General features: G+C 40.9%; 1 protein-coding gene across 5 annotated transcripts in view; it reads left to right on the top strand.

The window, feature by feature from the left end:
* RFTN2 (raftlin family member 2) overlaps positions 1-22,798 on the top strand; it is a 91,724-nt gene extending 68,926 nt beyond the window's left edge. For all 5 annotated transcript variants that reach the window (XM_061380711.1, XM_061380722.1, XM_061380692.1 and 2 more), the window contains exons 9-10: positions 11,470-11,548; positions 21,247-22,798. In XM_061380711.1, the coding sequence (XP_061236695.1) occupies positions 11,470-11,548; positions 21,247-21,516 (349 nt within the window). In that variant the 3' untranslated portion in view covers positions 21,517-22,798. The remainder of the gene's footprint in view (positions 1-11,469; positions 11,549-21,246) is intronic.
* Positions 22,799-23,340: the final 542 nt, after the last annotated feature.

The raw sequence follows: 23,340 nt of genomic DNA, 5'->3' as shown, positions 1-23,340 counted from the left end.
GTTTTCTGAATGTTGAGCTTTAAGCCAACTTTTTCACTCTCCTCTTTCACTTTCATCAAGAGGCTTTTTAGTTCCTCTTCACTTTCTGTCATAAGGGTGGTGTCATCTGCATATCTGAGGTTATTGATATTTCTCCTGGCAATCTTGATTCCAGCTTGTGCTTCTTCCAGCCCAGCGATTCTCATGAGGTACTCTGCATAGAAGTTAAATAAGCAGGGTGATAATATACAGCCTTGACGTACTCCTTTTCCTATTTGGAGCCAGTCTGTTGTTCCATGTCCAGTTCTAACTGTTGCTTCCTGATCTGCATAAAGGTTTCTCAAGAGGCAGGTCAGGTGGTCTGGTATTCCCATCTCTTTAAGAATTTTCCACAGTTTATTGTGATCCACACAAAGGCTTTGGCATCACTACGAACAAAGCAAGTGGGGGTGATGGAATTCCAGTTGAGCTATTTCAAATTCTGAGAGATGATGCTGTGAAAGTGCTGCACTCAATATGCCAGCAAATTTGGAAAACTCAGCAGTGGTCACAGGACTGTAAAAGCAGAAATAGATGGTTTTCTGGAACTCTCTTGCTTTTTCCATGATCGAGCAGATGTTGGCAATTTGATCTCTGGTTCCTCTGCCTTTTCTAAAACCAGCTTGAACATCAGAAAGTTCAGGATTCACGTATTGCTGAAGCCTGGCTTGGAGAATTTTAAGCATTATTTTACTAGCGTGTGAGATGAGTGCGATTGTGCAGTAGTTTGAGCATTCTTTGGCATTGCCTTTCTTTGGGATTGGAATAAAAACTGACCTTTTCCAGTCCTGTGGCCACTGCTGAGTTTTCCACATTTGCTGGCATATTGAGTGCAGCACTTTCACAGCATCATCTCTCAGAATTTGAAATAGCTCAACTGGAATTCCATCACCCCCACTTGCTTTGTTCGTAGTGATGCTTTCTAAGGCCCACTTGACTTCACATTCCAGTATGTCTGGCTTTAGGTGAGTGATCACACCATCGTGATTATCTGGGTCGTGAAGATCTTTTTTGTACAGTTCCTTTGTGTATTCTTGCCATCTCTTCTTAATATCTTCTGCTTCTGTTAGGTCCATACCATTTCTGTCCTTTATTGAGCCCATCTTTGCATGAAATGTTCCCTTGGTATCTCTAATTTTCTTGAAGAGATCTCTAGTCTTTCCCATTCTATTGTTTTCCTCTATTTCTTTGCATTGATCGCTGAGGAAGGCTTTCTTATCTCTCCTTGCTATTCTTTGGAACTTTGCATTCAGATGCTTATATCTTTCCTTTTCTCCTTTGCTTTTCACTTCTCTTCTTTTCACAGCTATTTGTAAGTCCTCCTCAGACAGCCATTTTGCTTTTTTGCATTTCTTTTCCATGGGAATGATCTTGATCCCTGTCTCCTGTACAATGTCATGAATCTCCATCCATAGTTCATCAGGCACTCTGTCTATCAGATCTGGTCCCTTAAATCTGTTTCTCACTTCCACTGTGTAATCATAAGGGATTTGAATTAGGTCATACCTGAATGGTCTAGTGGTTTTCCCTACTTTCTTCAATTTAAGTCTGAATTTGGCAATAAGGAGTTCATGGTCTGAGTCACAGTCAGCTCCCGGTCTTGTTTTTGCTGACTGTATAGAGCTTCTCCATCTTTAGCTGCAAAGAATATAATCAGTCTGATTTCGGTGTTAACCATCTGGTGATGTCCATGTGTAGAGCCTTCTCTTGTGTTGTTAGAAGAGGGTGTTTGCTATAACCAGTGCATTTTCTTGGCAAAACTCTATTAGCCTTTACCCTGCTTCATTCCGTATTCCAAGGCCAAATTTGCCAGTTACTCCAGGTGTTTCTTGACTTCTTACTTTTGCATTCCAGTCCTCTGTAATGAAAAGGACATATTTTTGGGGTGTTAGTTCTAAAAGGTCTTGTAGGTCTTCATAGAACCGTTCAACTTCAGCTTTTTCAGCATTACTGGTTGGGGCATAGGCTTGGATTACTGTGATATTGAATGGTTTGCCTTGGAAACGAACAAAGATCATTCTGTCATTTTTGAGATTGCATCCAAGTACTGCATTTCGGACTCTTTTGTTGACCATGATGGCTACTCCATTTCTTCTGAGGCATGCCTGCCCACAGTAGTAGATATAATGGTCATCTGAGTTAAATTCACCCATTCCAGTCCATTTCAGTTCGCTGATTCCTAGAATGTCGACATTCACTCTTGCCATCTCTTGTTTGACCACTTCCAATTTGCCTTGATTCATGGACCTAACATTCCAGGTTCCTGTGCCATATTGCTCTTTACAGCATCAGACCTTGCTTCTGTCACCAGTCTCATCCATAAATGGGTATTGTTTTTGCTTTGGCTCTATCCCTTCATTCTTTCTGGAGTTATTTCCCCAGTGATGTCCAGTAGCATATTGGGCACCTACCGACCTGGGGAGTTCCTCTTTCAGTATCCTATCATTTTGCCTTTTCATACTGTTCATGGGGTTCTCAAGGCAAGAATACTGAAGTGGTTTGCCATTCCTTTCTCCAGTGGACCACATTCTGTCAGACCTCTCCATCATGACCGGTCTATCTTGGGTGGCCTCACAGGGCATGGCTTAGTTTCATTGAGTTAGACAAGGCTGTGGTCCGTGTGATCAGATTGACTAGTTTTCTGTGACTATGGTGTCAGTGTGTTTGCCCTCTGGTGCCCTCTCGCAACACCTACCATCTTACTTGGGTTTCTCTCACCTTGGACATGGGGTATCTCTTCTCATCCCTCTAGATTGTCACAAAACATTAAATTTGAGCTGCCTGTGTCTGGCTCAGACAGTAAAGAATCTACCTGCAATGCAGGCAACCTGGAGTCAATCCCTGGATTGGGAAGATTATCTGGAGGAGGGCATGGCAACCCAGTCCAATATTCTTGCCTGGAGAATCTCCATGGACAGAGGATCCTGGCTGGCTACAGTCCATGGGGTCGCAAAGAGTCAGACATGACTGAGCGACTAAGCACAGCACAGGGTCATACAGCAATTCTTTGGAACTCAGGGAAGGCCTAGAAAACTAAAGCCTTTTTTTTTTTTTTTTTTTATTTAACAAGAAACAGGGGACATGGGAGGGCTTTGGGCCCTCCAAAATGTCATAGTACATAAACAGATACATGACATATCTTTGTCATTAAAATTTAATGGGTGAAGGGGGAGGAATTCCAGAGAAAATATATTAAAAGGCTCCTTGGGGAAGCAATAATGCAAAAGGAGTTGCATGTCAGGCCAGTGAATAGGGTAGAAAACATCCATGGAAGAGGAGAGGAGGTCGTTGGAGGCTGAGAAGTCTGAGATGTAGGGATTATTAAGAAAGAATAGTGCTTCCAAAAGTAGTTTTAGAGAGGATATTCCTGGTGCCAGATAGGGCTAACCAGGAACAGTAAATAGGAGTCATCTCACATAGCTGCACTGGTCTGTTGTTAGTAGCTGCCCAAACACCATAAAAACAAAGATTCTAATACCAGGATCAGCAGAAAAGAATGGAATCAGTTAGTGAGCACATGAAAAGTGGAAGTATGAAGATCGCAAAATAGTTCCTCTTTATGGCAACCATAAGCACAAAGCAGAGTCACCAAAGTGCAGGACTTATTCAAGGGGAAGTAAGTACATGTGAATGAATTCCTAAAGACCTCTCCTAATTTAAAACTCATAGATCTAACAAAAAAAAAAGTAGGCCCACACAGATATAGAGAACTAGCTAGTGGATACCAGTATGGAAAGGAGGGTAAATAGAGATAGGAGTGATAGATAGAGATAGGTGATTAAGAAATGCAAACTACTATGTATAAAATAAATAAGGTGTGAGGATGTATTGTACATCACAAGGAATATAGCCAATATTTTATTGTAATTATAAATGGAGTATAAACTTTAAAAATTGTGAATCACTGTGTTATATACCTGAAACTTAGGTAATATTGTACATCAACTATGCCTCAATTTAAAAAAAATAGAAAGCAACTATACTCTAATGCAAAATAAAGAAGTTTAAGGTTTGGGGAAAAAAATAGAATTCAAGACTGATTTTACCAAAACAATAAATGTACAAGAGGAGAGAGAATTTTTGTTTTGCTTTTAAATTTATTTATCTAGTCAAGGCTATGGTTTTTCCAGTTGTCATGTATGGATGTGAGAGTTGGACTGTGAAGAAAGCTGAGTGCCGAAGAATTGATGCTTTTGAACTGTGGTGTTGGAGAAGACTCTTGAGAGTCCCTTGGACTGCAAGGAGACCCAACCTTGCAGTTGGATCTGAAGGAGATCTGAAGTTCTGAAGGAGAATTTCAGCCCTGGGATTTCTTTGGAGGGAATGATGCTAAAGCTGAAACTCCAGTACTTTGGCCACCTCATGCGAAGAGTTGACTCATTGGAAAAGACTCTGATGCTGGGAGGGATTAGGGGCAGGAGGAGAAGGGGACGACAGAGGATGAGATGGCTGGATGGCATCATTGACTCGATGGACGTGAGTCTGAGTGAACTCCGGGAGTTGGTGATGGACATGGAGGCCTGGCGTGCTGCAATTCATGGGGTCGCAAAGAGTCAGACACGACTCAGCGACTGAACTGAACTGAATTTATTTAATTGAAGGATAATTGCTTTACAGAACTGTGCTGGGTTTTGCCAAACATCAACATGAATCAACCATAGGTATACATATGTCTCCTCACTCTTGAACTTTCCTCCTGCCTCCCTCCCGATCCCATCCCTCTAGGTTGTTCCAGAGCCCCAGTTTGAGTTCCCTGAGTCATACAGCAAATTCCCATTGGTTATCTATTTTACATATGGTAATGTACGTTTCCATGTTACTCTCCATTACTTCCCACACTTTCCTTTCACGCCCCTCCCAACACCCACCCTGGTGCCCCTCCTCCCCCATGTCCACAAGTCTGTCCTCTGTGTCTGTGTCGAGAAAGCATTATTATTATGTGTAAATCCACAACCATTCTACATACAGCATTACACATATGCTTAAAACAATTTTGTTAATAAAACACATATAAAAAGTGCATAAAACACAAATATCAGTTCAGTTCAGTCACTCAGTCATGTCCAACTCTTTGCCACCCCATGAACCGCAGCATGCCAGGCCTCCCTGTCCATCACCAACTCCCAGAGTTTACCCAAACTCATGCCCATTGAGTCCGTGATGCCATCCAACCATCTCATCCTCTGTCGTCCCCTTCTCCTCCTGCCCTCAATCTTTCCTAGCATCAGGGTCTTTTCAAATGAGTCAGCTCCTCACATCAGGTGGCCAACGTATTGGAGTTTCAGCTTCAGCATCAGTCCTTCCAATGAATATTCAGGACTGACTTCCTTTAGGATGGACTGGTTGAATCTCCTTGCAGTTTAAGGGACTCTGAAGAGTCTTCTCCAACACCACAGTTCAAAAGTATCAATTCTTTGGCACTCAGTTTTCTTTAGAGTCCAAGTCTCATATCCATATATGACTACTGGAAAAACCATAGCCTTGACTAGATGGACCTTTGTTGACAAATATACATATTATAATTATAAAAACACTGTAATTACCACTGGACAAGACAATGGCACCCTAGAACTACCCCATCATACCCACTCCCTTCATGCAGAGGTAACATGACCCCAACTTTTAGGATAATCACTTCCTTCTTTTGCCTAATAGTCTTACCACTCATGTTTGTATCCCTAAATAAACAATTTAGTTTTGCTTGTTTTGAACTTTATAAAAATGGAATTATATATATTCTTTCATGGGCTTCCCTGGTGGCTCAAATGATAAAGAATCCACTGTAGGAGACTCAGGTTCGATTCCTGGGTCAGGAAGATCCTGAGAAGGGAATGGTTACCCACTGCAGTATTCTTACCTGGAGAATTCTATGGACATAGGAGCCTGGCAGGCTACAGTCTATGAGGTCGCAGAGTCAGACACTACTGAATGACAAACACTTTCACTTTCTTCCTAGTCTTTCACATGTTGCTTCTTTCACTTAGCACTGTAAGAGTTATCCACGACTCCACTGTAAGAGCTCTGTGTAGGTGTTTGTTTATCCGTCTTGCTGCTGATGCTTTGGTTGCTTTCAGGTGTTGGCTGTGACAAGCATGCTGTTCTGAACCTGAGCACATATGCCCAAGTTTCTCAAGGGTGTAGACCAGGAAGTGGAATTGCTTGCTGGGTTATAGTTTATTTCTTTGGCTTTATAGATATAAATGCCGAACTCTTTTCAAGTAGAATGTTGCAGCTTACTCTCCCACCAGCAGAACATGAAAATTCCCATTGCTCCAACAAAAAAATATTGTCATACTTTTAAATTTTGCCATTCTGATGATTGTATATATAGTGTGATCTCAGTGTGGTTTTAGTTTGTACTTAGCTAATTGCTACTAAAATTGAGCACATTTTCATACATTTCTTGACCACCAAGATTTTTCTTTTGTTAAGTACCTGTTTAAATCTTTTGCCCACATTTAAAATTGTATTTATAGGAGTGTTTAAATGTATATTGGATGAGGCTTTTTATTTGTTATATGTGTGTTGTGATGGTCTCCCTAATTCTGTCTGAGGCTTGTCTTTTTTACTCTCTTTGTGGATGTCTTTGTTTTAAGGGGTTTGTTGTTTGTTTTTAATATTTATTTATTTGACTGCACCAGGTCTTAGTTGTGGCATGGGGGATCTCCTCCCTGATCAGGGATCAAATCCAAGCCCTCTGCCCAGAAAGCATTGCACAAATTGAGTTATTATTCTTAGTTTAGTTCATGAGATTTTCTGTTATCAGGAAGCTAGTCTTTTTCTTGGTTGTTTATTGACACCGTAGCAAACCTCCCTCCCTTAAAAATAACCAAGTAGAGAGTCTTCTTTTTGTTTTCTTATGAAATGCATAGAAGAAGACAGGAAAGGGAGAAGGAAACATTTACTGAGCATCTGCTATGCTCCAGGGTCTGTGCTAAGAACTTTATATCCACCACTGGTATTCTTAGAACCATCTTTGTTTTACAAAAGAGGAACAGGAGGCTCAGAAAGATAGGACAACTTCATCAGTGTCACATAGCTAGTAAGCAACAAAGCTAGGATGCAAACCCAGGGTCAGTATGACTCTAAAGTCATACATGCTGTTTCTCCCAGACTCCACTGCCTCTCTGTTAAACACATCACAAAGAAATGATGTGTCCGGATATTGTGTAGTACAAAGTTGTAGAACTGGTTGAACACACTTCTCCCCCTTCTGTGTTCTGGCTCCTCTGCCTGTACTGTCAAGACAATCCCTGGCTCACTCTCCCCAGATCCCACACTCCTATCTGCCCACTTCTATCTGCCTACTACCAAGGCAGAGAGAAGAAGCCCCTTGTCCCAGGGACAGCAGCAGTTCTGGGGGCTTCTCTTGCCTCTCCCAGGTCCGTACCTGTCCTTTGACCTTTGGTTAATCCTGGGTGTGACCCCAGAACTGACTCAGCCTTTCACTTTGTTTCAACTGGTTTCTTCTGGTCAAACACCTGGACCTGACCTTGCTTCTCTCACTAGTTTCTCTTTTCCAGTCAGCCTCACTGATTTGACCTTCGCTTTTCTTCCTTCAGTGTGGTCCAGGGTCCCAGATCCTACCTAGGCTTTGGCCTCAGGTGTCATGGTAATTTCCTGGACATTATTCTGGACTGATGACCCTCCTTTCCCCTCTTGGCCCTTGTATCCATTCACTCTGCTTTCCACCATTGCTTCAGGGAACCCAGCCCCCCAGGCTGCCCTGGCTAACCTGTACCTCATGATGACAATGGCACCAGGGAGCTATCCTACTGCCCTCAGGAAGCAAGGACTAGCAGGTGTTTTCACATCTTCTTTGAAGACTATTCCCTTGAGCAGCTTATACGTGCAGTCTATGTGTGTGTGTGTGTTAGTTGCGCAGTCGTGTCCTACTCTTTGCAACCCCGGGGACTGTAGACTGCCAGACTCCTCTGTCCATGGAATTCTCCAGGCAAGAATGCTGGAGTGGGTTGCCATTCCCTTCTCCAGGGAATCTTCCTGATCCAGGGATCGAATATAGATCTCCTGCATTGCAGGCAAATTCTTTACTGTCTGAACCCCCAGGGAAGCCCCTACTTGCAGTCTATACTCTTCACCAAAGCAGGTTGTGCCATAACTTTTACAGAGTTTATGCGGAAATCAAGCATTTTCCAAAAGCTGCATTGATTTGATATTATATCAAGCATGACCACCCATTAATAACACTCTAAAAGAGAATCTAAAGGTTCTTAACTCTCACAGAAAAGTATTAAGTTACTCAGTTAACTAATAGTACTTTCTGGGTAAAAAATTTCTGTAGGGAATAGCAGGTGTAGGCTCTGTCCAGGAACTTGCAGGAGAGCATTTAGAGATCTCTCTGATTCCATAATGACTTTACCAGTCAAATCCTTTCAGAACCTGTGCTACAGAGCAAATGTCCTATCCAAGCTCAGTAAACAGAGTTACCTCTGGAGCTCCTGGAGACTCTGAAGGACTCACTTGCCCTGTCATAAAGCTGTCCTTCTGTATGGTTTCAGACCTCTTTCCCTTTCATTCTACCATGATCACCATTCTCCAAACCAAAAGGCATTCCACATCTCACAGATGTTCTGAAAATAGCAGGGAATCTTCCAGACCCAGGAATCAAAACTGTATCTCTTTACCACTGGCACCACCTGGGAAGCCCAAAAATAGCAAGACTTTTTTTTTTTTTTTTTTTTTAACAGAAAGCAGTTTATTTCATGTAACTAATTAATTAATTTTTGGCTGCTCTAGGTCTTTGTTGCTTTGCTTGGGCTTTCTTTAGTTACAGCAAGCAGGAGCTATTCCTCGTGGCCATGAAATAGCTTCTCATTGCAATGGCTTCTCTTGTTGCAGAGCACAGGCTCTAGTGCGCAAGCTCAGTAGCTGTGGCACTTGGGCTTAGCTACTTTGAGGCCCGTGGAATCCTCCTGGCCCAGGGATCAAACCCATGACCTCTCTTTGGCAGGTGGATTCCCATCCACAGCGCCACCAGGGAAGTCCCAGCAAGACCTATTTTAAATCAGAATGTCCTTTAGAAAACCAGAGACAGTGAGGTCTCAGACATATTTCAAATTAAGTCTAACTCTAAAGACCTTCCAAAGTCTTACCTGGGCAACCAAAGACTGTCCTAAGATAGGCAGCCTTTGAGTAACTGTCTCCACACTTACTGTTTTACCCCATTCATAAAGGTTGAGAAGCCTGCTGTTGGCCAAACATCACACCCTAGTATACTCAGATTGCCCCATCCTATAATCTTTTGGGAAAAACTCATCAAGGGTCACCCCCAGTCCCTACCCCGGGGCTCCAGGAGGCTTTCCATTCAAGAAGATTAATTGTCCCCTGACTCCTCATCTTTGGATAGTTCTAGGCCTGGTTCCTGCATGTGATTCTCTACCTGCATCACATACCTTGAACATTATCCAGAAACCTCTTGCTCTATTCTTGTGCCCCCTTTCCCTTGACTGTTCTTTCTGGAAGATGTTCTTGATTCTAATATATTTTCCTCCCACTCGACCCTGCCCCACATTTCATTAAATGAATGGGGGAACTGGGAGGAAATCCCATTTTCTGTGCTCCTTCCAGTGGCAGGCACAGTGGAGGCTCTTCATACCCACTGACTTATTTATCTATCACAAAGCCCTTGATAGGAAATGAAAGAGAATTTTAAAACTTCGCCAAAGTCACCAGGTATTAGGTGGTATCATCAGCCATTTCAGTACTGTCAACTCGGGTGCAGGGCGTGGTGCGGAAGGCACAACCTGAGAGCTGTGAGTTCTGGGGGACTTACTAAGAATTCTAGTGCAGGATACAATCTCTCAGAGAGCTCTGAGGAATGCTCCCAAGAGGTGAGGCAGACAGGTCAGCATGTACATAGTTTTGGAAAAGGGTTACGTGCAGTCAAGCACACACCCTGGTAGAAGGTTAGTCATAAGGAACAGGTATCTCAGTTCATGACCTTAGATCTTTTCTAAGTATGGGAAGATATAAGTCACCAGGTTCATTAAAAAAATCCTAAAGTATTTCTAGCTATGTGCGGGCCTGTTTTCTCAGAGCACCAAGTGCTTCATTCTGATCTTCACCTGAATTCCTTTTAGAGTGAATTATAAGTCCATGGTTGCATTGGCTAATGACTTGATTCTTATAGAACTAGATGGTGAGCAACATTCTTTGTTTTACAGTAAAATTGAGTCTTGAATCCAGGACCGTCTGCTTCTAAAGCCACTGCCCTTTCCAGTATTCTCCCTGCCGCCCAAATAGCCAGCCTGTTCTGTGCACCGCCAGTCCCTTCCTGTCTCATGCTGACGTCTCCAGATGACTCAAGCTGTTCCCCAAAGCTAGGAGATATTTCACATCATGTCTTTTTTTCAAAGATACAGTCAAACTAAAATAGATTAGACTAAAAGCAGTCTTTAATAAAAAAAGAAGCAATCTCTCATTACCACTTTGTGGGAAGATTTGCTCTTTCTCAAAATTCAACAGTATCAGTAAGTTTGGGATTTTCAAATTGTGTGGTGTTGACCACTAGGGCCAGAGTTTCAATGTTTCATTTGTTTTCCAGAAAAAAGAGCTCAGCATAAAATGCAGCTAATAGTGAGGTTTTGTTGGGGTTTTTTGCATAATAAAAGTCGTAACTGAGCAACATTAGCTACAGACACTCCTCCCCATAAATCCATGGAGACTCTGTGAAAAGCATTTCAGAGAAATCCAAACCCCAAGTAGTCTTTGGCAAGGGGTAATTTGCCATGATGGTAGTTAAATAAGGAGAATATTGAGTAGCTGACTACAAAGAAGCATCTGAAAATGAGACTAGCTGTGGCTCAAGTCCCTCAGTGGAAAATGTATATAAATTTCTCACACGTGGCAGTCCAAACTGGTCTCTTTCTTTCATAAGACAAATTTGACAATGCATACCAAGAAGCTTAAATCATACCCTTTTGGCCTAATAATCCCACGCCTATGAATTTATCTCAAGGAAATAAGTCATAAAGAATAAAGAAGACTATACATATTTCTATAACAGCATTATTTATAATTAGCAGAAAGCCGGAAGCAACCTAATTTTCCAGTAATAATGGAAAGGCTTAGTACATTTTGGTATCTTAATTCTTTGGGATATCATGCAGCTATTAAGAATATGACCATAATGTACAAACAAGAAAAGAGATAAGCATAGAATACAGAATGCAAATATGTATGCAAAACCAAGTATGTTAGCACAGTGAGATTACAAGTTTTAAACATTAAGAATTTCTTTTATAAGGACCATATTTAGCTTTTAGGGATTTTTTTCCCCTTGTTTTATCTGCTGCAACTTATATAGACTGTTTCATAATTATTAATGGATCAGATTATTTTACAAAGAATACATGTGGAACATTCTAGCCAAGTGTGAAATATAGAGAATTACTAATTTAGAAATGCTAATGCTGTTGTTTTAATTTTCAGTGAGGGGAATTTGGCTACAAAGCAGGTTGTATTCCTTCAGAGACCAGTTATGTGGAATTCAGCTGCTCAGACACCAGAAGTGAGTAAAAGTGATGCTTTATGAACTGTTAAACTGAACCATTTAATCCTTAATCTCTCACTGTAATTCTAAATGGTGAACAGATGAGGAAGTGGGAACTTGATAAGGAAACAGCCTTCTGAACCAACATATAACAAGAGAAATGTGCCAGCAAACAGGAACATGAGACAGTTCTGAAGGAAATCAGAATATGACCCCAAAGTATGCCATTTGGGTGTAAGGATTACTATTTTGAGCTAAAGGCAATGAAACAGAACCTCTCCCTTTCTGACAAAAGCAGGGCATAAATTTTCCTTATGCCAATGTGACAAAAATTTCCTTTTGTAAAATTGCTTCCCTCTCCTGTACCAGAGACGACGCAGAGATGACGCATCACTGGGAACAATGCCTGTAGTCCCCACAACTTACTAAACCCTCTCTTGCATTAGTTTCCCCAAATACATGCTCAGTCACATCCAGACTCTTTGCAACCCTGTGGACTGTAGCCTGCCAGGCTCCTCTGTCCAAGGGGATTCTCCAGGCAAGAATACTGGAGTGGGTTGCATTCCCTCCTCCGGGGAATCTTCCCCACTCAAGGATCAAACCTGGGTCTCCTGCACAGCAGGTGGATTGGATTCTTTACCACTAAGCTATTCCCAAATATTTAACTTCCCACAGTTTACTGCCCCTAAAACCCCAAATCCCTTTTTATTTGTCTGGTCACTTCACCACAGTGTATCACCCTTTGTAAAATGAAAATCATCTCCCAGGTCTAACTGCCTCTTTGGGTTTTTACTTCTCTGTGCAGCCCTCGTGTGCATCCAAAATAAACCTTTTCTCCTATTAATCTTTTTCTAGTTTAATTTGCAGGTCTGAGATGCTGAACCTAAGATGACAGAGGAAAAGATTTTCCGCTCCTACAGTTATAAGCCTCATAAGTGAATGTGCCTGATATTATGACAGATCTGTGCAGTCTTGACTTCTGACGGCACTTTTGTATTGTCTCCTCAAGGTCATATTTTTTCAGTTCTTTGCTGAAGGGCTCTGCTGAGTCTCAAGTCACCTTATTCTTACTAGACTCCTAGTAGATGCACACTTAGAATAGTATCATTGAATGAACTAATCTTAATTAAGACCTGCTGCTGCTGCTGCTAAGTCACTTCAGTCATGTCTGACTGTGCAACCCCATAGACGGCAGCCCACCAGGCTCCCCTGTCCCTGGAACTCTCCAGGCAAGAACACGGAGTGGGTTGCCATTTCCTTCTCCAATGCATGAAAGTGAAAAGTGAAAGTGAAGTCACTCAGTCATGTCCTACTCTTAGTGACCCCATGGACTGCAGCCTACCAGGCTCCTCCGTCCATGGGATTTTCCAGGCAAGAGTACTGGAGTGGGGTGCCATTGCCTTCTCCGAAAGGAGAGGTTAGAAGTAAGCAAAACAATCTTAATTAATTAAGGCCTAACTTTCAAAAGAGGAAGTTTGCAAATGGACCAGAAAATTATTTAAAGTGATTCCATATTATCAAGAAAATAATGTTTTAGAAAACTTCAAAGTTTTTCTAAACTAGCAAAGCTATTAATAGACTAACAGTATATGTAATAGCTGTTAGTCTATTAATGCTGTTGTCTCACATTGATTTTGAACAGACTCTAGCTGGTTCCACAGGCAAGCAAGTAGAGGGGCTGTAGGTGGATAGGATGATAACTCCCTTAGGAGGAGAGCAGAGTGATCAAGTTAACAAAGATTTCAGAAAGACTGAATTAGAGCCCACAAGTGAGCAGTGCCTTCCAGTCCTGGGGAGAATGGCTCAAACAAGTTCACAAGAAATATTCTGTCGGACTTCCCTGGCAGTCAGGTGGTTAAGCCTTTGCTATTGCAGGGGGCACAGTTTCGATCCTTGGTCCCTGGTAGTAAGATCCCACAAGCTATGCAGTGGAATCTTATATATACATTTATAACATGCCTTAAAAAAATTCGTATATACTTTTAAGACCATAATGGCACCATTCTTTGCTTGTACCTTGAAATCAGTTGTTGTTGGGGAAGGGTTGATGGGGGATTGCTTCATTTATACATGTTTTCAAATAATTGTTTCAAAGGTGAAAATTGTTAGTCACTCAGTCCTGTGCAACTCTTTGTGATCCCATGGACTGTAGCCTGTCAGGCTCCTCTGTCCATGGAATTCTCCAAGCAAGAATATTGGAGTGGGTCCCTTCTTCAGGGGATCTTCCCAACCCAGGGATTGAACCTGGGTCCCCTTCACTGCAGGTGAATTCTTTACCATCTGAGCCACCAGGGAAGACTTTTTCAAAGGTATTTGGTTCTAAAAACCAGTTGGTGAAAATTTGAAACATTACAAACATTGCCTTATGATTGTCAAGGAGTTTTCAATAAAATTATAAATTTCATGGGCTGTTGGAAATTGATCTAGGGTTTAATTCTTGAAAAAAGATTTTCTCTTTCTTTTACTGAGACTAATGTTAAGATATGTAAAACTTCTTGTTTCAATTGCACTCAACATGGAACAGTACTTTTATGTTAAGCAAAACCATTTCATGCCTGTTATAAAGGAGGGAATTGAGAATTGCATAATGAAGAAAACATATCATAGGAATTTTTTCTTCTGAAGTTATAAAGACCTTTACTTTTGGAATGTGTTTGTTTCACAGATGTTTTATACAATATTCTAGATAGCTTGAGAAATTTTAAAATATGGTCAATATAAATTCAACTATTTATACTCCCAATTTCTGCCTCAATTTCTTTAAGCTATTGAGGCTTCCCAGGTAGCACTAGTGGTAAAGAACCTGCATGCCAATGCAGGAGACAAGAAGGTTCAATTTCTGGGTTGGGAAGCTCCCATGGAGCGGGGAACGGCAACTCACTCCAGTATTCTTGCTTGGAGAATCCTGTGGACAGAAGAAACTGGGAGACTACAATCCATAGGTCTGGATACAGGAAACTGGCAGGCTACACTCCTTTGCAATCATGGGGTCACAAAGAGTCAGACACGACTGAAGCAACCTGGCACTAGCACTAGCATTGAGAGACAGTTTATTTTAGGAAAATCAGAAAACTTTTAGAAAAAAAAATAGGAAAAAATCTTCATGAACTGGGGCTAAGCAGAGTTCTCAGATATGACTCTAAAAGCATAATTCATTTTAAAAAATTGATAAATTAGACTTTATCAAAATTTAAACTTTTGCTTTGTGAATAACACTAAGAAAATAACAGACAGCCACAGACTGGGAGAAAAAATTTTTGCAAATCACATATATGACAAAAGACTTGTATCCAGAAGGTATCTTAAAACTTAAAAACTAAGAAATAAACAATGCAGTTTAAAAAAATAGTTAGAAGTCTTGAACCAATGAGGATATGTAGAAGAGAAGTAAACACATAAAAAGACATTTAAATTATCGGTCAAGGGAAATGCAAATGAAAATCATGATGAAACCATACATCTACTAGAATGACTAAAATTAAAAAAACATTGACAATTCTTTTTTTTTTTTAGGTTTTTGTTTGTTTGTTTTTTAATTTTATTTTATTTTTTAACTTTACAATATTGTATTGGTTTTGCCATATATCAAAATGAATCCGCCACAGGTATACATGTGTTCCCCATCCTGAACCCTCCTCCCTCCTCACTTAGGACTATCAAGAATGAGGAGCAATCAGAACTATAAAACACTGCTGGTGGGAATGCCATGTAGTACAACCACTCTGGAAAATTATTTCGCAGCTTTTTATGGGGTTAAACATGCACTGAGATATGACCCAGCAATCCCTCTCATGAACATTTGCCCTAGAGAAAGAAAGACTTTTGTTTACACAAAAAGCTACACATAAAAGTTTGAATGTTCTATTCATCATCTCCCAAAACTGGAAACAATCCAAATGTCTCCAACAGATTTATGGATAAACAGCTGTGGTATTTCCATTCAACGAAATACTACTTAGAAATAAAAACATATGTGCCCTTTTTCTTTTTTTGGCCACGCAGAATGTGGGATTTTAGTTCTCCATCCAGGATTAAGTCCTGCGGCCCCTGCAGTGGAAGCCCAGAGTCTTAACTGAACTGCCAAGGAAGTCCCCACATACACTCTTAATAGCCACAATTACGTGGATTAATCTCAAAAATGGGGAAAAAGTGGAAACAGTGGCAGATTTTCTTGGGCTCCAAAATCGCTGTGGATGGTGACTGCAGTCACAAAATTAAAAGACACTTTCTTTTCTTGGAAGAAAAGCTATGACCAACCTAAACATCGCTTTGCTGACAAAGTTCCCTATAGTCAAATCTATGGTTTTTCCAGCGATACTATATGGATGTGAGAGTTGGACCATAAAGAAGGCTAAGTGCCAAAAAATTGATGCTTTTGAACTGTGGTGTTGGGGAAGACTCTTGAGAATCCCCTGGACAGCAAAGAGATCAAGCCAGTTGGTCCTAAAGGAAATCAACCCTGAATATTCACTGGAAGGACTGATGCTAAAGCTAAAGCTCCAATACTTTGGCTTCCTGATGTGAAGAACTGACTCATTGGAAAAGACCCTGATGCTGGGAAAGGTTGAGGGCAGAAGGAGAAGGGAGCGACAGAAGATGAGATGGTTGGATGGCATCACAGACTCAAAGGATATGAGTCTGAGGAAACTCCAGGACATAGTAAAGGACAGTGAAGCCTGGCATGCTGCAGTCCATGGGGTCACAAAGAGTAGGACACGACTCAGTGACTGAACAACTACAGCAATCTCAAAAAGCATGCTGACTAAAGGAAGCCAGTCTCAGGGAGTTCTCTGCTGGTCCAGTGGTTATGACTTGGCACTTTCACTCCCTGGACCTGAGTTGAACCCCTGGTCAAGGAGATAAGATCCTACATGCTGCAGGCTTTAGAGCACAGACTCAGTAGTTGTGGCAACACAGGCTTAGTTTCCCTGCTCTATGTGGAATTCTTCTGTACTAGGGATTGAACCCATGGATTCTTAACCACTGGACCACCAGGGAAGTCCAGAAAGAGCTTCATTATCCTAGAGTCAATATAGCAATCCCAGAGAAGGACTCTGATTGGATCTGATTGGGTCATGGGCCTACACTGCAGTAGAGAAGGTGGATAAGAAAACTGGCTGGAAAAGTCATTGTCCACGACACCTTTTCCTCTCCCAGGCTTGACTGATTTTTACAGCACCAAGCTTGGATGACCTGACCCAGAAACATACTTTGTGAGCAAGCATATTCTGTGGGGTTTCTCTGTGTGATTCAAAGCCTCTGACTCTTCTAACTGGTACTAGAGCTACACTTAGCCTTTCAGTGGCTTTCTAATCCTCCCTCAAGCCTGAAACACACAAAGGGGAGAAATCCTGAATGTCCACTCCATGTTTTTATTGCTATATAAATCATATTTTTTAGGTACTCTTCCACTCTATCCATCATGACACTATACAAGGCATGCGATATCTTATAATTGCTGGTATAATTCTGCTTATGTTTTTAAGACATCATGTATGGAAAGTGAAAGGTAGACTGATAGGGCACCCTAAATGCAACTGCTTTGTCACTGAGTCTCATGTATTTGAAACAGGTAACTCATTTTTAGTAAATGAGGATGATTCTCAAAAGTTGATCAGTTGGGGACTTCCCTGGTGGTACAAAGGTTAAGATTGTGCTTCCAATGTAGGGGGCCCGGGTTCAATTCCTGGTCAGGGAGTTAGGTCCCTCATACCACAACTAAGACCCAGCACAGTGAAAAAACCAAAACAAAACTGACTGACTTTATCAATGGTGGCATTAGATCTGCATGCAAATCTTGATAGAATCTCCCCAAATTTATAGTGAAATATCAGAAGAAAGAGAACCCGTATGAATTCTGAGAACCTATAGGAATAAGCCTAGCAATGTAGCATGAAAAATCTCTTTATAACATAGGGAAATACTAAAAATACAGTGAGTGCTAAGTGCAAAAGTGAGCTATACATCTCTTTGTGTGCATATGCAAATACACAGTGTTGTTGCTCAGTCGCTAAGTCATGTCTGACTCTTTGCAACCCCATGGGCTGCAGCATGCCATACTCCTCTATCCTCCACTATCTCCCAAAGTTTGCTCAAATTCATGTTTATTGAGTCAGTGATGCTATCTAACCATCTCATTCTCTACTGCCCTCTTCTCCTGCCTTCATTCCTTCCGAACATCAGAGTCTTTCCCAAAGAGTCGGCTCTTTGTGTCACGTGGCCAAAGTATCGGAGCTTCAGCATCTGCCTTCCAATGCATATTTGGGGTTGATATCCTTTAGGATTGACTGGTTTGATCTCCTTGCTGTCCAAGGGACTCTCAAGAGTCCTTCTCCAGCACCAGTTCAAAGGCATCAGTTCTTCAGTAGGCCGCCAGGCTCTTCTGTCCATGGGATTACCCAGGCAAGAATATTGGAGTGGGTTGTCATTTTCCTTCTCCAGGGAATCTTCCCCACCCAGGGATCAAATGTGTCTCCTGCATTGGCAGGCAGATTCTTTACCACTGAGCCACCAGGGAAGCCCATACATACATAGTAAAACATGCCAAATATTAACAGTGGTATCTCTGTGAGATGGGATTGTGGATAGGCTTTGCTTTTTTTCTTTGTTTTTACCAGGCTTTCTACACTAAGCATGTATTATTTTTGTAATTGGAAATCTTTGAGAAACATACAAATCTTTGACCGTAAATCTACTCACATTTTTGCATAGTGAATAATGTAAAAAGAATAAGATAAGACACTCAGGTTCCAGTTCAAAGCCAACTACCCTTTGACCTTGGACAAATACCATCTTGTTTCTGGGTCCCATGTTGGTAGAAGGAGGAATTCGAGTGGATGATCTTCACGGACTGGTCAGGTTTCCGTCTCCTACACTGTAAGTTATAAGAACATTGCAATTTGATTTGTTGGAAAAGCTATTATTTCATGTGGAGTTGTTGTTCAGTCGCTCAGTTGTGTCTGACTCTTTGCCACCCCGTGGACTGCAGCACGCCAGGCTTCCCTGTCCGTCACCATCTCCCAGAGCTGCTCAGGCTCAGGTCCATCGAGTCGGTGATGCCATCCAACCATCTCATCCTCTGTCATCCCCTTCTCCCCCTGCCTTCAGTCTTTGCTTGCTTCAGGGTCTTTTTCAATGAGTCAGTTCTTCGAATCAGGAGGCCAAAGTATTGGAGCTTTAGCTTCAGCATCAGTCCTTTCAGGGAATATTCAGGACTGATATCCTTTAGGATTGACGGATTGATCTCCTTGCTGTCCAAGGAACTCTCAAGAGTCTTCTCATGTGGAGTAAGGGAGCCAATATCATTGCTGAAGATGTATTTATTAATAGTCATTTAGTAAAAAAAGAAAAGCGTTTGTTGTGACATTTTTTGTTATTGTTTTTCAATCACTAAGTTGTTTCTGACTCTTTGTGACCCCATGGACTGCAGCACATCAGGCTTCCCTGTCCTTCAACATCTCTTGGAATTTGCTCAAACTCATGTCCACTGAGTCAGTGATGCTATCCAACTATCTCATCCTCTGTCACTCCTTTCTCCTCCTGTCCTCAGCCTTTCTGAGGATCAGAGTTTTTTCTAATCTTTTTTAGAGTTAGGTATTTAATTATCTTCTAATATTTGAAATTTGTATTTGGTGGTTGTTTACTTATTAATTCTTATCTAAAAGTGAATTACTCTATCTTATTATCCTGACTAATACATAATTTTTATTAAGAAATTTCTCATTGAGCATGTGAGAGTAGGCCTCTATTGGCTGATACACAATAAGGAATTTATTGCAAAATTTACCTTTGGCCCCGGTGCTTATGAAGAAGGAAAGATCCAGACTGCCAAGTGCTCCCAGGCACCCCTCCTTCCCGTCTCATTCAGGCAACAGGAGAGGTCATTCTGGAGTGAGTGTATCCTTTGTGCATATGGGAAAGGAGCCAGCAGCCAGGCTTGAGAAAGGAGCAGTACCCATCAGGCCTGCTTGCAGCCAAAAGGCTCTGTCCTCACCCAGCAGCATTCCAACACCAGGGAGAACATGCCATTCTCAACTTCTGTACCTTAAGGGTAAATCTGTCAGGTTCAACTGCTTGTGTTAAACTCGGTACATCTGGTGAGTGAGAATAAAAAAGAAAAAGATTTGAGATCTAATATTTGCACTTGATGAATGCAAATGAAAATGTCCCCACCATCAAGTTATATCTGACTTGAGACATGAGGGTGGGCCTTTATTGAGGCAGGTCCCACGGCAGATTTGTTCCTTTAAACTTGCCCAAGGACTCAGGTAACCAGCCAAGAAAATGATGAGCTGCCAACACACTCCTTTCTAGACAGCACACTGCAGCCTTCATCTCCCTATATAAACAATGCTGTCAGTCACCGTCAACCGTGGTTACATTCCCTAGCATAAAATTCTGTTCAATACAGCTGCTTGTTTGTATTGTGTATTTGCCATGAAAACCAGTAGAAAATACTTTTGTATTTTATACATGGTAGTTCAACAAATCTGTGGTCTAACAAACTTTTGTAAGACTAGCCTAGGAATCTGACTTCTATATTTTTTTCCTAAGGGTTTTTTGATTTATTTTAGTAATTTTACCTCTCACATTTGAGAAAATGTAATCCCAGTTCTCAGCTAACATGTAAATGAGCTTTAAGAAAATAAACTCTTGATATACGGAAAATACTGGGCTTTAAAATTTTTTTATCTTATGGGCTTCCCTGGTGGCTCAGCTAGTAAAGAGTCTGCCTGCAATGCGGGAGACCTGGGTTTGATCCCTGGGTTGGGAAGATCCCCTGGAGAAGGGAAAGGCTACCCACTCCAGTATTCTGGCCTAGAGAATTCCATGGACTATATAGTGGTCGCAACAAGTCAGACACGACTGAGTGACTTTCACTTTTCACTCTTTTATTATGTATCTTTATTCAGTTTCTGTGCCTAAGTATATGCACATGATCCAATATATGTCATGTTGTCAGTATTAAAGAAACCCCCATAAGAAAATTTCATCAGAAGTCTGAACATGAAAGTTGTCTCCCTGAGCTCTTCTTCTACTGACTTAGATATCTTTGTTTGACTTCGTTTCCTTGGCAGGAAAACCATGTCCTTTTATTCTGAACCACACCAAGGGCGTGGTCAGGCCTCAGTAATATTTGATAGTGAAAATATCTACAGCTTCTCAGACAGCCTGCAGAATGAGCTGGTCCTGTCGCTGAACAATCCTACCATGCCAGGCAGAAGCGGTCTGTAGCAGGACAAGGAGAGGGGTCCACCCCACCTGGAAAGGCACCCCTTCTTCCAATATGATCTCTATCTGAATTATCTGTGCAGACTATTCCTATAGAAATGGGGGTGAGGTGGCCTCTAAGGCACTTTTTCTGCTGCTCAGATCCCAGCAAATACCAAGATGAAAAATGGAAGCTTCAAGTATATCTCTATCTGTTTTGTTCCCCAAAGTATGATCTCAACAGGTCTCTCTCCTCAGAGGTGTTGTTGAGGGCCCAGATAGGGCCATACAACCAACCTGACAACAAGGAGAATGGTGGGCCAGGAAGCCACAGACAGTTATTAACAGAGAGGGGAGCACACCTTCACCTGGCCGGAGGGTGGCGCTGAGCTGGTCCTTGAAGAGGAGCAGGATTTGGAAGATAAGCGGGCAGAGAGCTAGAACAGAGGGGCAGGACGACACCCAGCCTTTTACTAACTCCTAGTTGCTAATCTCTTGTGTTTCAGAGGAAAGGCAGTCGGCACGTGAAAGGTGAAGACAGGAGTAAAGTCCCAAGCAGGAGCGTCAGCTTGGACACAGACCTGTTACAGCCTGCAGAGAGCAGAAGCCCACCTGAGGAGTGCCTACTCGCCCCTTCTAGAGAATGCTGGATGAAGAAGAGGCCAGCCCAGCCCAGCAGCTTCTCCGGGTTCAGCAACAGTGACAGCGTCCTGCGGGAACTAGATGATGGACAGTTTGACCAGGAAGACGGAGTAACTCAGGTCACTTGTATGTGAGCAAAGAAGGAAAGCGACAGACGTTCTGTAAATAATTATTAAAGTAATTCCCAAGTTACTTTACTGTATTTCTTTATCTGCATTTATGGGATACTTTGAATCTTTCCAGACTCAGGCTTTCCTCTAATCTACGTAAACTTTGGTTCAACCTCCTAGGCAAGGAAGAGTAACCAACATATTTGTAAATTTAGAAGCATGTTTCACAGTTTTCTCAACTAAAACATGTTTAAACAGATGCCTCATTAGGATATTAGCCGATAATGTACTTCAGTTTCTCATGAATATGCAAAGTATATTTTTCTTACCATTCCTGGTAAGACAACTAAATATCTCAATCAGTATTTTTACCTAATTAGAAAATTCTCAGGAAGTTAGAGACTTACTTAAGCTGAAAATTTTCTCTTTCCCTATCTCTCTCATGCACATATAAAGGGCTAATTAATAAAATACCTATTTCCTGAATATAACAATTAATCCAAGTTTTGTCTTTAAGTGTGGCATGTATAAACAAAGCAAATCCTTATTTGTTAAAATATCCTTTAAAAAATCTTTTTTTTTTTTTAACGCCTTAAAAAAAGGGTCACCATGTTACCAACATTGTACTGATTCATCAAGCTTAAACTTTCTTGCATCTAATAGTCTAGAAATAGAGTGGAGCCTCATCCCTAAAAATTCAATACGAAAAGAACTTACAATGTCCATGTTTAAAAACCTTAGTAGACAGAATTAATTCTCTTTTTAAAATTGTAAATAGCTGAAAAGGGAAACACCAATTTTAAATGAAAACTGAAGCATTTTACATCTATCTAGATGTAAATTATGCTTTTATTTTGATTGCTAAAGCATGAAAAATGTGGAAACCCAGAATTTTCAGTCCTACAGGAGTAAAGAGGTGCTCACAACATATGTGAAATGTATGGTGACCTGTTTGTTCCATCTCTGCTTTTTTTCCTCTGCTAACAGGGGAACCTTTGCCTTGCCAAACCTTTAACAGGTAAAGATTAAAATTTTACAAAATAGAAGAATTTCATTTTATCTATGAAAGACTTTGAAATGTGGGAAACTTCAAATGAATTACAACTGTGCCGTTGATGAGTTCAGCCTATTATATATTTTTATTAGCATTGGTGTTGACATTATAAGATCATTTGAATAACAAAATGTCATTTGTTATTGGGCTATTGTCTTAATGAACATTAATGCTCATAATATGTTTTACACATATGACAGGTATGTATTACATGTTATCAAATATATGGTGTAACTGATCTCCGTGAATTGATGGTAAGATTGATGTGCAATTATTCTGCTTCTACCATGCACAAGCATTACCTTTGTATGTATAAAGGAACATAGAATATTCTGCTCAGTACTATTCTGTGGAAACAGCTACTAATATTGTTTGCAGAAATGTTTTTTTTTTTTACTTTTAGAGAAACTGAGTTCCATATTTAAGAGTTGGTGAATTTTTGGTAGAAATAAATACTGCTGCTGGAGCCCACAAAATGCCATGAGTTATGAAACACAGGTAACAAACTCAAGAAAATGGGACCGTTTTTCCCAAAGGCAGGGTTTACAACAGGCAGAGATTCTGGTATATATTCTGTCAGTATACAGAAGGAATTTGATGTATTAAAGACAGAGATAGAAATTTATATTGGCTAAAGAAAAACTCAGAAATCTTGCTTTTAATTTTTTTAAATTTGCATAAGAATGCTTTCTTTTCAGAGTTTGTTTTTAATCTGTTCTTATTTTTTTTTTAAATATTAGAATAGTCTTAGTAGTTGTACCCTGAAAGCCTATAAGCATTTACTCCAGTATTTA

The sequence above is a fragment of the Bos javanicus genome, chromosome 2 (assembly GCF_032452875.1).
Source record: "Bos javanicus breed banteng chromosome 2, ARS-OSU_banteng_1.0, whole genome shotgun sequence".
NCBI lineage: Eukaryota > Metazoa > Chordata > Mammalia > Artiodactyla > Bovidae > Bos > Bos javanicus.
This window is presented reverse-complemented; position numbering and strand designations above follow the sequence as displayed.